The sequence below is a fragment of the Trichosurus vulpecula genome, chromosome 6 (assembly GCF_011100635.1).
Source record: "Trichosurus vulpecula isolate mTriVul1 chromosome 6, mTriVul1.pri, whole genome shotgun sequence".
In the NCBI taxonomy this organism is placed as follows: domain Eukaryota; kingdom Metazoa; phylum Chordata; class Mammalia; order Diprotodontia; family Phalangeridae; genus Trichosurus; species Trichosurus vulpecula.
In genome coordinates this window covers 169,105,845-169,120,685 of record NC_050578.1, presented here as the reverse complement: position 1 = coordinate 169,120,685, position 14,841 = coordinate 169,105,845, and the positions used below count along the sequence as shown (strand labels likewise).

The window sequence follows — 14,841 nt, the reverse complement described above, 5'->3', positions numbered from 1 at the left end:
TGCATGTGTGTCTTGCTCAAGTCTGGGTGACACAATTAGATTGGGAGGGTGGATTCCTATGTGAGTTTTAAGAGAAAATTGTGTATTTTGGATGAAAAGTGCATATAGATAGAGTCCACTGTGTGCTTACTTATAGCTTGTTTTTATATACATACATACATACATACTCTTTGGGAACAGGCAGCAATCATTAAGTGAGATCTTAAGGTCATTAAGTATAAACCTTAAGGAGCCATATAAAGCCTAGCTGTTCTTACTAATGACAATAATAAGACACACGCAATGGTATTTCTAAATGTTGGTTGCTATGGAATGGCTACACATGCATATATACATTCTTTGTAGATACGGTCAGCCAGCCTCTGCTTGAGAGCCCTTCAAATGATCGAAGATAGCCGCCTCCTCTTAGCCTTATCTTTTCAGTATGAAAAACATCTCCGGTTCCTTGGAGGCAACTAGCTAGCACTTGATGTGCTAGGCCAGGAGTCAGAAAGACCTGAGTTCAAATCTAGCCTCACACACTTCCTCGCTGTGTGACCCTGGGCAAGTCACTTAACCTCTGCTTCATTTTCCTCAGATGCCTTCCTGGGTTGTTGTGAGGGTCAAATGAGGTAATATTTGTAAAACACTTTGCCTGGTGCTTGGTGCTTAATAGTAGGTGCTTAATAAATGCTTATATCCTTTCCTTCCTCCCTCCCTTCCTTCCTTACACCCATTCTTCACCCAACATGGATTGAAAACAATTCACCATCCAGTTTGCCACCCTCAACATACTCCAGTTCATCAATGTTCTTAAAATGTAACACCCAGAATTAATTACAGCACTGCAGACGTCAGACTCTTACCAAACCAAGAGTGGTTTGGACACCCTAGTAGTAATTCACGTAGCCTGTGCTTGCATTAGCTTTTTTCCTTTTTTTTTTTTAAGTAGTTGCATAATGCTATTGCTTCATGTTGAGCTGTCATGTCCAATTTTGTGTCATTTACATATTTAATAGGTGGATCTTCTAAATCTTGATCATGGCGATTGTTAAAAAATGTTGAACCCAGACAGAGTCAAGAACAGATAAACTGGAATACTCCCTGCCAGCCTATCATCCTGAAGGGTTACTCTTTGGGTACAGTTCTTCCTCCCACTCAGAATTAAGTCCAGCCCACATGTTTCCATTTTATTGACAAAATAGACCTTAAGTGATTTGTGTCCAACGCTAAAAATCAAGACTGCTTTACATCTGATCTCGTTTGATCTCACAACAATCCTGGGAGGTGGCTGCTATTATTATCCCCCCTCTCCCCCTCTTACAGATGAAGAAGGCTTAAGGGACTTTGCCCAGTGTCCCCTTCATAAGAGCAGTCATCATCATCTAACAAGTGTCTGAAGCTGGATCTGAACTTGGCTCTTCTCTCCAGTCTCAGCGCTTTATCCACTGCACCGTCTAGTTGTTTCTTCAACACTTAGCTACCCGGCTTAATTGGAAATAGGGGTTTCTGCGAAGATTCTATTTGAGTTCTCCGTGTGCTTTTAGAACCGTGTTGTCCGCACCTCTCTGGCCTTCTCGTTTTGGTTGACCTCGCTCAAAAAGTGTGCCTTAGGACAGTGTATAAGCAGTCACTTGTGGAGCTAAAGCTTAAACTTAATTTTTTTTCAAAATTGTCTCCCCCTCACTGTTTTCCCCTCAACCCCATTGAACATAGCAAAAACAAGCAAATGGGCATAGTCCAGCAAAACATGAATGCCTGTGTTGGCCAGGTGGAATCCTGGATTTTAAGTCCCTCCCGTCTCTGGCAGGAGGTGGGTGGTGTGATTCAGCTTCAGTACTCTGGACTCAGGGTTGATCATTGCGTTAACCAGAGTCCTGAAGTCTGGAAAGTTGTTTTTCTCGAAAATGCTGTCCTGGTTGTTCTCCTAGTTCTGCTCACTTCCTCTGATCATAGATTTTCTGAAACTTCATTTCCTCCTCACTTGGGACAAAATAATAGTCCATTACATTCATATACCACAGTAGATTTAGCCCATCTCCAGTAGGTTGGCATCACCTCGGTTTCTTATCCTACCAAAAATATTCCTGTATACATGGGCCTTTTTCCTCTTCCTTTGAGCTCCGGGGGCATAATACTGGCTGAGTCAAAGGTACATATAGTTTAGCAACGTTGGGATGTAGTCCCAAATTTAAAACTATCAGACTTGGTTTTTGTTTTTTGTTTTTTTTTTTAATTGGTGCTTTTCTTCCAATATGCATACGTGGAGTTTTTTTGCTTACATAGTTCTTTTTTTTCCCCCAAATAGTCCTATCCATCTAATTTCATGGAACATATGAAGTCAAACAAGTACAGCGTCATTTATTCTACACCGAACATGTTACACAATAAATTCTACCCGGCTCCGGAAGGCCTCAGTTCTAATGGAATCCAGATGGAACCAGTCGATCTCACAGTGAACAAGCGAAGTTCTCCACCTTCAGCCTCCAATTCACCTTCCCCGCTGAAATTTCAGACTTCTCATAGGCGAGCCTCACCCGGATTAACTATGCCTTCGCCTAGCCCGCCTATGAAAAAGTTCACCCCACCTCCTCCGGGCGTACAGCCCTTCAGCGTGCCATTGTCCATCCCTCCGGTGATGGCGGCTCTTTCTAGACACGGCATTCGAAGCCCTGGGATCCTTCCAGTCATACAGCCGGTTGTTGTGCAACCTGTACCTTTCATGTACGCAAGTCACCTTCAGCAGCCTATAATGGTGTCCACTGTTCTAGCGGACGAGTTAGAAAACACAAGTAGCATGCAAGGTAAGACCTGCTCGTGAGATAGGGTGCTGCGGGTCCGTCCTGGCCGATGACTCATAGACTTGAGGTGCACATCTGAGAGGGAGAAATCGTGCATGAGGAAGGAGCCAGGAGCAATTGAAGCATGACGAGATGTTGGTGGTAGACCTCATCTAGGATGTAGAAAACATAGTTTTGTTAAAGTTGATGGTGGAAAGCCTAATAAAACACACCAACATAACCTCATGCCTTACAGGATGGGATTGCTGGGATTATTGTGGACCATGCTCTCCAATGTGCTTCGAGGACAGCTCCCTGCGCATATAGATTTTTAATGTAAAGCCAATAGTCATTTATTAAATATCCTTTAAAAATAGGGAATTGTCAGAATAAGTATGCAGCTGTTTACATCCATTATTCTAAAGCTGACAAATGGCAGGAGGCTGGAAGGTGGATAGGATATTTTCAAAACCTTTGGATGCTTCTTTCTGGCAAAATGATTAGTTACTGAAACAAGAGTTTCATTGAGATTTTACCTAGTACTTAATTATTTCTGTTGTATTTGTGATAGGCAAGCAGATCATTGGTTTAGAGAGAGTGGCTATTCAAAAGTGTTTTCACAGTGAGATTGGTAAATAAATGGTCATCATTTTTCCACAAGGGCACTTAAATTGATTTTACTTTCTCTTTTCTCCTCATCCAGTACCTGTAATTGAATCATATGAGAAGCCTATTTTACAGAAAAAAATAAAAATAGAGCCTGGGATTGAACCACAGAGGACAGATTATTATCCCGAAGAAATGTCACCCCCACTAATGAACTCAGTATCCCCTCCACAAGTTGCAATGTTGCAAGAGTAAGTATATTTGGGTCTTCCTGTCATTTGCACAAAACCACATGTACCATCAGGTGGCAGAGAACATAGCAGCAGCAGGACCTCTCAGCCCTAATACGATGCTGTGGTGTGGCTATGTGCCAGCAGTGGGTTTTGGGGGGGTGGTATCTTGTGCCTGACTACAAATTAAAGGAATTCTACAAATAGGCTAAGTACATAATGGTGACAATTACAAATCAAAGAACCTGGAGGGATTTCCACCACAGAGGTTCCATCTTTTGTAATTGGAACCGCATCCTAATATGTTGCTCTTTGGGCCAGCTCAGTGTGTAGTTTTATACCAAGGGACCCAAATTGCAGCCTCCAATCTCCCTTCCACCTCTGTCTCCCTGCACCCCCTTTTCACTTTCATTCTCTTCTTTTATTAAGCCATTTTTTCAGAATAAGGAGAGCCTTATTTTTAACGCCAGAATTTTTTCAGACTCAAAAGATGACAGTGTTTCCTGGTAGATCTAATGTTTTCAGTCATAGTCACAATAAATTATACTCTGATCATTACAAACTGGATAAGCCTCAGCTTTCTCATTTTGGTTTTGTGAATGTGAACACTCTCATCAGTTAGGAGGAGAGAACAATTTTTTGGTAGTATATTGTTCTATGCAAAAAACTTTTTTTTAAAATGAGAAAGGGTTCATAAGTTTCACCAAGACTGCCAGAGGGGAGTCCATGATGATTAAAAGCAAGTGTAATGATAATCCTAAATGTTGATTATTATAGGTTTTAATTTTAAAAGGCTATTTTGAAAATAGCACCCCAGACTATTAAGATCTCATTGATACTTAAAGTTAGATGGACTTGGGAGACCATTTGGTTAAAATGCCTCATTTTATTAAGGAGTGCCAGAGAACTCAGTTGTCTTGAATGATCTCATCACTCAGGAAGTAAATAGCAGAGCCGGATTCTAACCCAGGCCTATAACTCCCAACTACACCACAACTTGCAGATAAACTTTTATTTCTGTTTTATAAAATCTCTAATCGATGCTGTTTCTTATTATTGTAACTAATAGCAAAAATCTTTTATTTGCAAACCTTAGAGTACTATATAAAAGAATGATTGTTACACTTTGTATTACTGCATAGAGATAAAGTACCATTTTTTAACATTACCAAAAACTTAAATACCGATTAAAGCACGACATAAATGAGTGGTTGTTACACTTTGTGATACACTACCAAAAGCTTATTAACAAATAAGTCTTCCACCACTTGGACAGTGTGCTCCTGGATGAATGTTGTTCACACACAGATGTGATTAAGTCATGTCTTGGAACATAACCAGTGGTGTCCCACATAGTAAACTAGCTAGCCAGGAAAGAATCACTTGTAACCCTCAGCCTATAGCTTAATAGCATTGCTTCAAACAATTCCAGTGATATTTCCATTATGTATTCCTTACTCTGGAGACACTGAATAAGGCTTCAAAACTAATTTCTTTGAAGAATGGCATGCTGACATGGCATACTTCAGAATGTTTCAGGTTTTTGTTTTTAAACCGTACTTAAGTATATGTGAAGATACTTTTTGTGTGAGAGTTCATTTTTATACATATGCATCCACATTCGGAAGGAAAAAAAGTTTTAGGGAATGGAATGTCTTGCCTTTTATATTTTTTAGTTGAATTTTTTATTTTTTACTCTAGCAGACATAAGTAAAGCCAGCTTAGAAAAATTAGTTAAGAAATTTATCCTGACACGGAGCTTCAAGATTGCCACCTTTTCCAACAGCTACACCATCTTAAAGAATAGGAAGCTAAGAGTTAGAAGCAAAAGCACCAGACCCTCACTCATTTTTTCAGAAGCACAGCTTATCCTAAGTTTGGATTCTGGGGGACTTGGGGGATTTGGAGGAGCTGCTTCACACCAGCAAGCAGGTCCCTGGACTTCTGGCTTTTGAAAAAGCTCTGGAAATACCAACTCAGTGATTCTCACTTAAGGTTTTGGCATACTCTTAAAATACCCCCTTATCTCTTGATATCCTCAAGAGGGTTTTTGGCTTGTTTTTAAGTCTCAAAACAGTTTTAAAAATTTAACAATAGTAGGCTGTTAGCTTTTAAAAAAGTGGTAGGAATAGCCTGCTACCCTTAGCTACAAAAAAGGGGGGAAAGGGTCATTGGTGAATCTGAGGTACAGGAAACCACTAACAATAGTTAATAAATTAGCTTACAGATGTGAAATATTTAAATATTGATTCGTGAAATTAAAAGACATTTAATGTTTCTAAAAGTTTTTGGCTTTTCTTTTGAAGTATTGTGTTAAAATATAAAACATCATAAAGGCTGAAAATTCCCATCCCCCCCCAAAAGGAAACCTTAAAAATTTTCCTCTAACTGCCCTTCCCCCACCTCGGTTGGCCACACTAGTTCATATATTATCTGTCTACTGCTTAAATTATTATTGATCTCAATCCTAGCACTTTTTTTTGAAGGGTCATAATCTGTTATAATTCACGAACAGATTATAATTGTTGGAGTATTTTTTCATAAACAAGATGAATATGTTCCCTCTCTATGAAACTTAAATTCAGAAATAAAATCTAGACAAAGGTGGATAGTGCACGTTTCTAAAATTTTAATTTATTTTCCTGATAATTTTAAGTTCCAAACTGTCTTCCCCATCACTCCCCCAAACACATACCTAAACCAACCTACTTGACATTTCTTTTCTCTGGAGGTGGATAACATCTTCCTTCATAGGTCCTTTGTCACAGTTATTCTTGGAACAATATTGCTGTCACTGTATACAGTGTTTTCTTGGTTCTGCTTGTTTTCACTTTTCATTACTTCATGCAAGTCTCCATGTTTTCCTGAAATCAACGCGCCTATCCTTTCTTACAGCACAGTAGTATTACATCACAATCATATACCTCAGCTTGTTCATTTTTTATAAAAAAAGAAATATTTTTGCACTTCAGCTTGAATCACATGGATAATACGTATAGGGTGGCAAGAGGGCACAGCGGATAGAACACTGGATCTGGAGTCAGGAAGACCTGAGTTCAAACTTGGCAAATTTTGGGCCAGTCACTTGGATAATAGCACCTACCTCTCAGGGTTGTTTTGAGGATCAAATGATATAATAATTATAAAGCATTTAGCACAGTGCCTGGCACATAAGTCGTTTTATCAGTGTTACTATTGATCATCATCATTTATTATCATCATCATCATCGTTCATGACTAGAAGAGCGAATTTTTGGGGTAATTTACTCCCGAAACAGTGTCATCCAGCTATTGATTTTTAAGAGGTGACATTTTCCTCCTATAAAGCCTTGCTGTAAGTGAGCATAGAGGAAAAATTCTGCCATTGGAGCGGAAGTGGTCCTATTTGATTTCTCACCTCTTTATGCTTGAATAATAACTGCATTTTCACCACCATGTTGTAGAAGCTTAAATGTTGATTTGAAATTCATCTGGTTTCCCTTCCTCCTTCATTCTCGTTCCTGCCTTAGTTAACTCTCATACACCCTGATCTTTTCTCGTAGAATTTCTTCTCCCCGGTTGTAACTCCAACCAGTTTTATTCCTGAGCCCTTGATTCATTTCTTCAACATTCATTGAACACCCATTTACTGTAGGTCCTCAGGGAATAAGGAAGATGGGTAAGAAATGATCCCTGCCCTCAAGGAGCATATAAGGTACAGAACACAAATGACTAACGTAGAATGTGATGAAGTGCAGTAGACAGGTCCTGAGGTGAGCTGGAGGGAGAGAATAAGAGGCTTTAAGGGGCATGTACTTAGGTTAGGGACTTTTTTTTCTTCCCCTTCTGTAGTCATTTCTTTTTTCCATTCTGTAAACACAAAAGCATAAAAAGTAATTCTATTAGGGACAAGTTGAGACTTGCTGATATTTCAGTCTCTCTGTCATCAGATATAAAAATGGAAAAAAGTTTTCATTGAAATTGGATCCAGATGCTATAAAAAAGCATGGGATCTTTTAATTAAAAGGTAAAAAGTATACATATATGAACCCTGGATTAATCTCAGTCCTTAGAAAAATACATTTTAAAATATTAGCTAAGCTGCTAGACTGGGTTTCAACTTTTTCTTAAGCAGTAGGGGAAATTTCCCTTAATATTCCTATTGAATAATAATAGCTGCTGTTTATTGTAGCGTTTTAAAGTTTACAAAGCACTTTACCCACAGGATCTCATTTGAGGACTTACTATAAGCACCTACTATGTGCAGAGTGCTAGAGATGCAAAGAGTTAAACCCAAAAGATTACTGACCAGCAGCTTTTAGTAATGAATATCATTAATGATGTTCCTTCAAAGTCCCATTTGAGAGGGGTGTGTGTTCACAGGAATATATGTATCTCTGGTGTTAAAAGCCAGCAGGTGCTGTTTGTGAAGGTGGAAAGCCAACTTCAGACATCCTGTGGGCGGGATGGCTGCCTGAACTCTTCTTTTAGGAGTTGATGCCTGGGGGAAAGGGAGACCACACCCGCCTGCCAACACCAAACAGGAAATTCTCAGTTACTCTTTAAAAGGAGTGGCAGTGACCATAAAGCCTTGTCTTTGTGGAGACAAAGGAATGATTACTTTGATGATACAGAAAAGCTATTATTTAAAAATTAAAAGCAAATTTTCTTTTATTAGAGACCATTCCCCTGTCCCCTCCCCTTCTCTATCCCTTTCCCCAAGGTATATCTTAAAGTATCGTTCCCTGAGTCGGGTATTTGGCCTCTGGTTTTATTGTTCAGTACAAGTAAACTGAACTCAAGGCAGCTTATGAAAAGTGTCTAATCATTTTGCTTCTATGATAAAATGCTGTCGAGTGGACAGAACTAAAGAAAAAGAAAGGTGATTGCAGGCGCTTAAGAGTGAACATAAATTAATTGGCATGAAATTATTGAAGGATGCAAGGTTAGACTTTTTGTCTGATTTTTTTTTTAAATTAACTTTTAACAGGAACCACCCTTCAGTCATAGTGCAACCTGGAAAGAGACCTTTACCGGTGGAGTCTCCGGATACGCAAAGAAAGCGCAGGATACACAGATGCGATTATGAGGGGTGTAATAAAGTCTACACCAAGAGCTCTCACTTAAAAGCCCATAGAAGAACACATACAGGTACGGATGGGAACGGGGCTGGCTTATTGTCCTTTGCAGAAGGACTTTAGACTAGAGTGGCCCAGATACCGTTTTTTAGCCTCTGTTTGAGCTTTGGGGGAAGAGCTGATTATAGTAAGTAATATAAAGGCATCGTGTCAAACTCTGGACTTACTGTCTCAACCTTGAAAGATCTATCAAAATCATTAAACAGAATGATAGCATTTATATATATAATACTGTAACATTTGCAGAGTGCTTTACAAATGTTACCTCATTTGATCCTTATAACAACCCTGGGAGCTGTAGATGCTATTATCATCCCAGCTGTGGGGAAGCTGAGGCAAAAAGGGGTTAAGTGTCTTGATCCAAGGTCACATAGCTATTCCCTATCCAGGGCTGGATTTAAACTCGGGTTTTCACGACGCCCAAGTCTACAGCTTGATCTATGGCACCACCTAGCAACAAAGATGATGTGGGAAATTTTGGATTTGGAGTTATGAAGCGGGTAGAGGAGGAGTTTGTTTTTTCATTTTTAGGGATGTAATTGTCAATTTAATAGAACCAGGACTCCAAGCAAGGGGTGACATTTGGAGTCATGGCTGACCAGGGAAGATCAGGAAAAACAAGTGTTCAAATTGATTGCATCCATTCCCGGATCCGTAGTGCCGGGGTTCTAGGAAGCATTCCTTTGCACAATGTTTAAAGTCCACAGTACTTAGGAGCAGCGCTTAGGGCCTCCTTGGGTGCTTGCCTTTTAGAGAAACAACATGACCAGAGGCCGTGGGCAGGCATCATGGTTTAATGGAAATAATCCTGGGTTGGGATTCAGGGAACTCAAGCTCTGGTCCTGGTGTTATCACAGTTCTAGTTGCTTGACCTTGGCACGTGACTTCTAAACTCATGACCCAGTTGGGGGATGGGGGAGTGACATCAGATGACCTCTGAAGTTTCTTGTGGCTCTTTCACTTGGAACATTTAGAATTCCTCTTGGCAGTTAATGATTATACTTTTTAGAACCATAAACAATACATGAGGCGTATGTCACTTCAAAGTTAGCAAACGAGGTGTGTGTTTTTGATGGATCCTTCAGATTGATGGGAGATTTGATTTATCTAATGATTCAGACCTAAAAAAGTCCATCAGTCTTTTTTTCTAATTGGTATTTCTCAAAACAGTGATAGTCATATAATGAATCTGCTGGGATCATAGAGTTTTATTTAGTGTTGGAACATGGACCTTAGAGAACAGTTAGTCCAGTCCCAAAGAGGTTGTGACTTTGTCCAAGATCAGACAGGTCATAGGAAATACGCATGTATTTGAGGCTAGTCTTTTCTGATGCTAAATCCAGTGTTCTTTCCACTAGACCACATTGGCTCTCAAGTAAGCTTAAGAGTGTCAATCAAATGTATTTATCCATTGGAGCAAATACTCTATCTTCCTGGGAGAGGATAGACCCTCAACCTGCTGTGGCTTGTGGCAGCTCCCAGGGCATTTGTTCGGTCCTGCCTTTGCTTTAGCAGTGACTCTTTAAGTTAAACATTAGAAAATGAATCCATTTGGCCAGCCTTCTAAAGAACCGCATTTCAAAATACCCTGTAGGGGAAATGACCTGGGAGCAGTATTCATCGAACCCCACAGTAGAAATGTTAAGCAGTCTTTGGCTATGTTGTCGATTACATTTCTTCTTGTTACACATTAGTCATATTCTTTTTTTTTTCTTTTTTTTTGCAGGAGAAAAACCCTACAAATGCACATGGGAGGGATGTACGTGGAAATTTGCTCGGTCTGATGAACTTACAAGGCATTTTCGAAAACATACTGGGATTAAACCTTTCCAGTGCCCAGACTGTGACCGAAGCTTCTCTCGCTCGGATCACCTTGCTCTACATAGGAAACGCCACATGCTAGTCTGAACACATCCATCTCCTGGATCAACCCCCATTTCTCCCACCTCTCGCCGTCTCCCTCCCTTTCTCTAACTCATTTTTTTACATGTACATTTTAATTTTGATTCAGCTGGTCTGAATCACTGAGTTTATACCATTAAAAACTTCCATATGGTCAGTAATAGATGGTATCTAACCCTCCTTTCTCCTTACCACGGGTCAGACCTAAAGAATGTGAACACTTTTTTTTTTTCTGGGGATGCTAAGCAAACCCTTCCTATAGACATGTTTAATGTACTGCAAATAAGGGAATATGTAAATTAACATAGCCATTTGTCGGTTTCTCCATGTATTCAGTCATCATATATTGACAAACCAGTAAATGTATTAGAAATACAATATGCAGACTGCTAGTTCTTGCCAGAGATCTTCATGCTTTGTGACCTAGAATCTTGTTTGATGCTCTGCATTGGAAAGAATGGAACCTTCCTGACATGAGTTAACTAGAACTGTGTGAGATGAGATGCTATTATGGTCAACTCTTCATTATTCTCAAGAGGTCCCACTTGTCAGAAGTTGGATTTATCGTCTCACCTAAATTATGTTCTTTGACGGTGTTTATTGTCTCCACCTCCTGTATTCAGCCCAGTAGAAAATGTTTTTAAAATGGGCAGGTGAGCTAGCGTTTCTCACTCAGTCTGGGGCATCAGTCCTAGAGAGTGAATGCCCTCTGCGTCCACCATAAAGTGGGGAGCAAGGAGGAGTTGAGCAGGGGTGGGAATCGAGGGGAGACCAGAAGGTCTGGATAACCTGGTGTTGACTGCCTCTCCAACTCTGTTATTTTATTCGAAGTGCTTCAGACCCCCAGAACATCAGACACACCAACATTAGCATGGGCCAGTGTACTGGCACACCCTGGGAAAGCATTTTCATCAGCCCTTATGTTTCATTTCATGGCAAAGACGAATGAGATGCTCTCCCACTCCCTCACCCCTGGCCCTAGGGTCTTCCAACATAGCCCATGTTCTGTGTATGCCTTTGCATTTTCGTACCATGATAAAGCACAAAACCACCTGAGTTCTTTAACATTGGGTCATCGGTGCAACCATATGGATGAATAATTGAAGAGTTGATCAAGGTAACAGTGCAAAAGAATACCTTCCTTAGCTTAGTAATCTTTTGGGTTCCAGATGGCGTCTTCCTGTATCTGCGCATAGCTTTTAAACAATGAAATATTTAAAAACAATATTCCCATAACCTAATAGGTTACACACACAATTTTATGCAGAAATGGGATTCTGCATAAGCTATAATGTGCCAACTTAGCGCTCATCTGTGTTTATAATAAGCATCCTAAAGAAGCATCTGTTAATGCTTTGGTAGATTCATTCAATTTAAGACCTCTAAGTGACACTTTGTAAATATAACTGGTTAATATGAAGCACACACACACACACACATACACACCATACTTGTGTAACAGATTTCCAAATAATTTAGCAAACCACCATTCAGGGATTCATGTCTGTCCGTTCACGATTACTCCCCTTAGTGACTAGCATACTCAGATTCCCAACAGGCTAATGATTGGAACTGGCAAGATTCCATCCATACTAGGTATCCTAACAGTGGGATGAACATTACCAAAGTCATGACCTCTATTTGAATTGGAATCGAAATAAACAGCACCAATCCCATGAGGAAACTCTTCCTCAAAAGCTGGCTTTTGAGCAGTACTGTCACTATTCTCAGATATTTGGGAGTACAAATAATCATGTTCTAAATTAGCAGGTAGGGGCACCCAGGACTAAAAGTGAACACCTACGATCAGATGTGTTTCTGTTCTTTGGCAGAAGTAGGGAGAGGAGAGGAGCAAGTGAAAAGTTTATCCCTTGGTACCATTCGACTGATACTAAAAAAGGTATAACTTAGGTTCAGTAACGACCAAAAGAAGGCTTGTGTAATTCACCATCTTGAAGATTCCATCACCTTTTGAATCCTGCATGAATTACGTGGCACAGCCAGTTGCGATTGTAGTAAACTAAGCCTTGGGAAATCCGAGTCATTTTCCGAGAAATCAGATATGGAATAATTGTGTTTTTCAAATCTCTGTACCCAATTTCTCCAGCATTGATGACCCACCTTAAGATGTTTTGGGAATGAATATATTATCTTGGCTTATCTGAATTATTTTGGGTTTTTTTCCTAAGTAGTGCAGAATGTGATTCAATTTAGGAATTAAAAAAATGAATTTGCAGTTTGATTCCTCCTTCCCCTCCCCCCCAAAAAACATGAAGAGGTCTGTTGTCATGTGGATGATACCACATTCATGCCAGAACACCAGCTTGAAATGCAGTTAACATCCTCAAGAACCAAGATGGAATGGAATACAAAGCTTGTCTGACCAAATGAACGTAATTTGTTGTGTTCTGCCCTCAAAAAAGTAACCTGTATGATTTTGTTACTTGTATGGGTCTGTATAATAGAATGGGGTACACTGAAATTTGTGGTTTTCCTATTTGGCATTTTTATGTTAGAAATAGTGGACACAAGCTTTCGAAGATAATCATCAATGTTTTTAATTCATTTAGCATTGGTTTGTTTCAGTAATAAAGAACCATCGACAACTAATTGACTTCAAAAGGGAAGCAACCCTGAGACATGATTATGTGTTCCCACGTTATTCTCTGTATCTTTAGTTTTAATATTTGGCCTTTTACCAAATTCTTTATAAATATTGTATTTTACTATCATAGATGAAAATTCTAGTCTTATAGCAATTTTTAGCAGTTTATTGTGGAAGGACTGAAATACAGCATAATCTTGAAATGCCCTTGAACATATTTTTATGTTATATACCCTATCGTTCTCAATGGTGGTTTTAGTAACAACATCCGTAATCAATTGTAATTGTTTATACATGTGGAATTTTTAAAAATTCCATTTGCTATAGGATTTCTTGAATTACTTAAGTGTCATGGGGAAGAAATCAGGAAATTGACATTAAATCTCTTTAATATTAGAGTTTTTAAATGTGAATCTACACCTTCAATGGGCATTAACTTTCTAATGGACTTTTGGGTTGGGGAATGTATTAGCAGAATAGCTACTACATGCAACTAAGGAGATGCTAAATTAGCAGAAGGTTCTCTAGAGCCTTGAAACAGATTCATAGGCGAACTAGACGTATATTTTTTAAAATGAAACACTGATCTGCACTATCAGTATTGCACTAATAAAGAATTTTAGATGATTTTGCTGATACTGTTTAGCCCTGTGTGTCTTTTGTGATGAGTTTTCTTTTTTAAAGACAATCTCTTCAAGGGAAGCAGGTTGGGCAATGATTTTGTTTGAAAAATATACCATAGTTCTTGATTAATCCCTGGAGTACATAAAGTTGGTCAGAGTATGTTGTCTTCTTTCTCCTTTCAGTCAAGGTTAACAACTTCTAAAATGACTGAAAGTTCTTCCTAAAATAAAGCCATTTTACATGCATTAAAGGAGGGCTACAACAATGTTATGTTTTACAAATACTAGCACTTTTTTTTTCCCGCTATTTATGTACTTAATGTTAGAGGGTCAAAATAATCTTTCTGCTTAGCATCTCTGAAACCATACCTGCCAATATAGCAGGATTATTACATTTACAGTACTTTAATACTTGTGTAAACTATGCAGAAATTTTTAATAAAGTGTAATATATTTTATAAGCTAATAAGACTGAATGGGTAAAAGGTTTTTAGCATGCATTAGTATAACTTGCAAATACTGAAACATTTTGGTAATCTTTCTTACTAAAGATGTGAATGTTTAATGTACCTTCACTGTTTCTACTTTGGTAGTCCAATGGGAATTCAGTAATGACATTTTGTCATGTCAAACTGTGAACATAAATTTGTACTGTACAGTCCTCATATACTATATACCATATGCAATATATGTATTATAAACTTGTTAATAAAACCATCTGAATATTAAATGGGATCACATGATTATTACGTATGACCCACAAAGGTCAGAGAGGGCAAAAGATGCTTCCTGAAAGGAAATGGTTACATAGGGAAAGGCAACAAGATTGTGGAATAAAGTAAAAAGGAGTTTTATAAGTAATAAATTTTACAAGTAATAATAGCTGTCATTTTGCCAATACCTCGTTAGATGCTCACAACCCTGGACAGTAGGTCCTATCTCCATTTTAGAGTTGAGGCAACAGGTAAACAGGTTAAGTGATTTGCCTAGGGCCGTAAC

At 38.9% G+C, this 14,841-nt stretch overlaps 1 protein-coding gene across 3 annotated transcripts in view; it reads left to right on the top strand.

Annotated features, from left to right (window-relative positions):
• The window catches only part of KLF3 (Kruppel like factor 3), a 38,809-nt gene extending 24,237 nt beyond the window's left edge, over window positions 1–14,572 (top strand). For all 3 annotated transcript variants that reach the window (XM_036762644.1, XM_036762643.1, XM_036762641.1), the window contains 4 exons: window positions 2,288–2,783; window positions 3,463–3,616; window positions 8,565–8,725; window positions 10,439–14,572. In XM_036762644.1, the coding sequence (XP_036618539.1) occupies window positions 2,288–2,783; window positions 3,463–3,616; window positions 8,565–8,725; window positions 10,439–10,620 (993 nt within the window). In that variant the 3' untranslated portion in view covers window positions 10,621–14,572. The remainder of the gene's footprint in view (window positions 1–2,287; window positions 2,784–3,462; window positions 3,617–8,564; window positions 8,726–10,438) is intronic.
• Window positions 14,573–14,841: the final 269 nt, after the last annotated feature.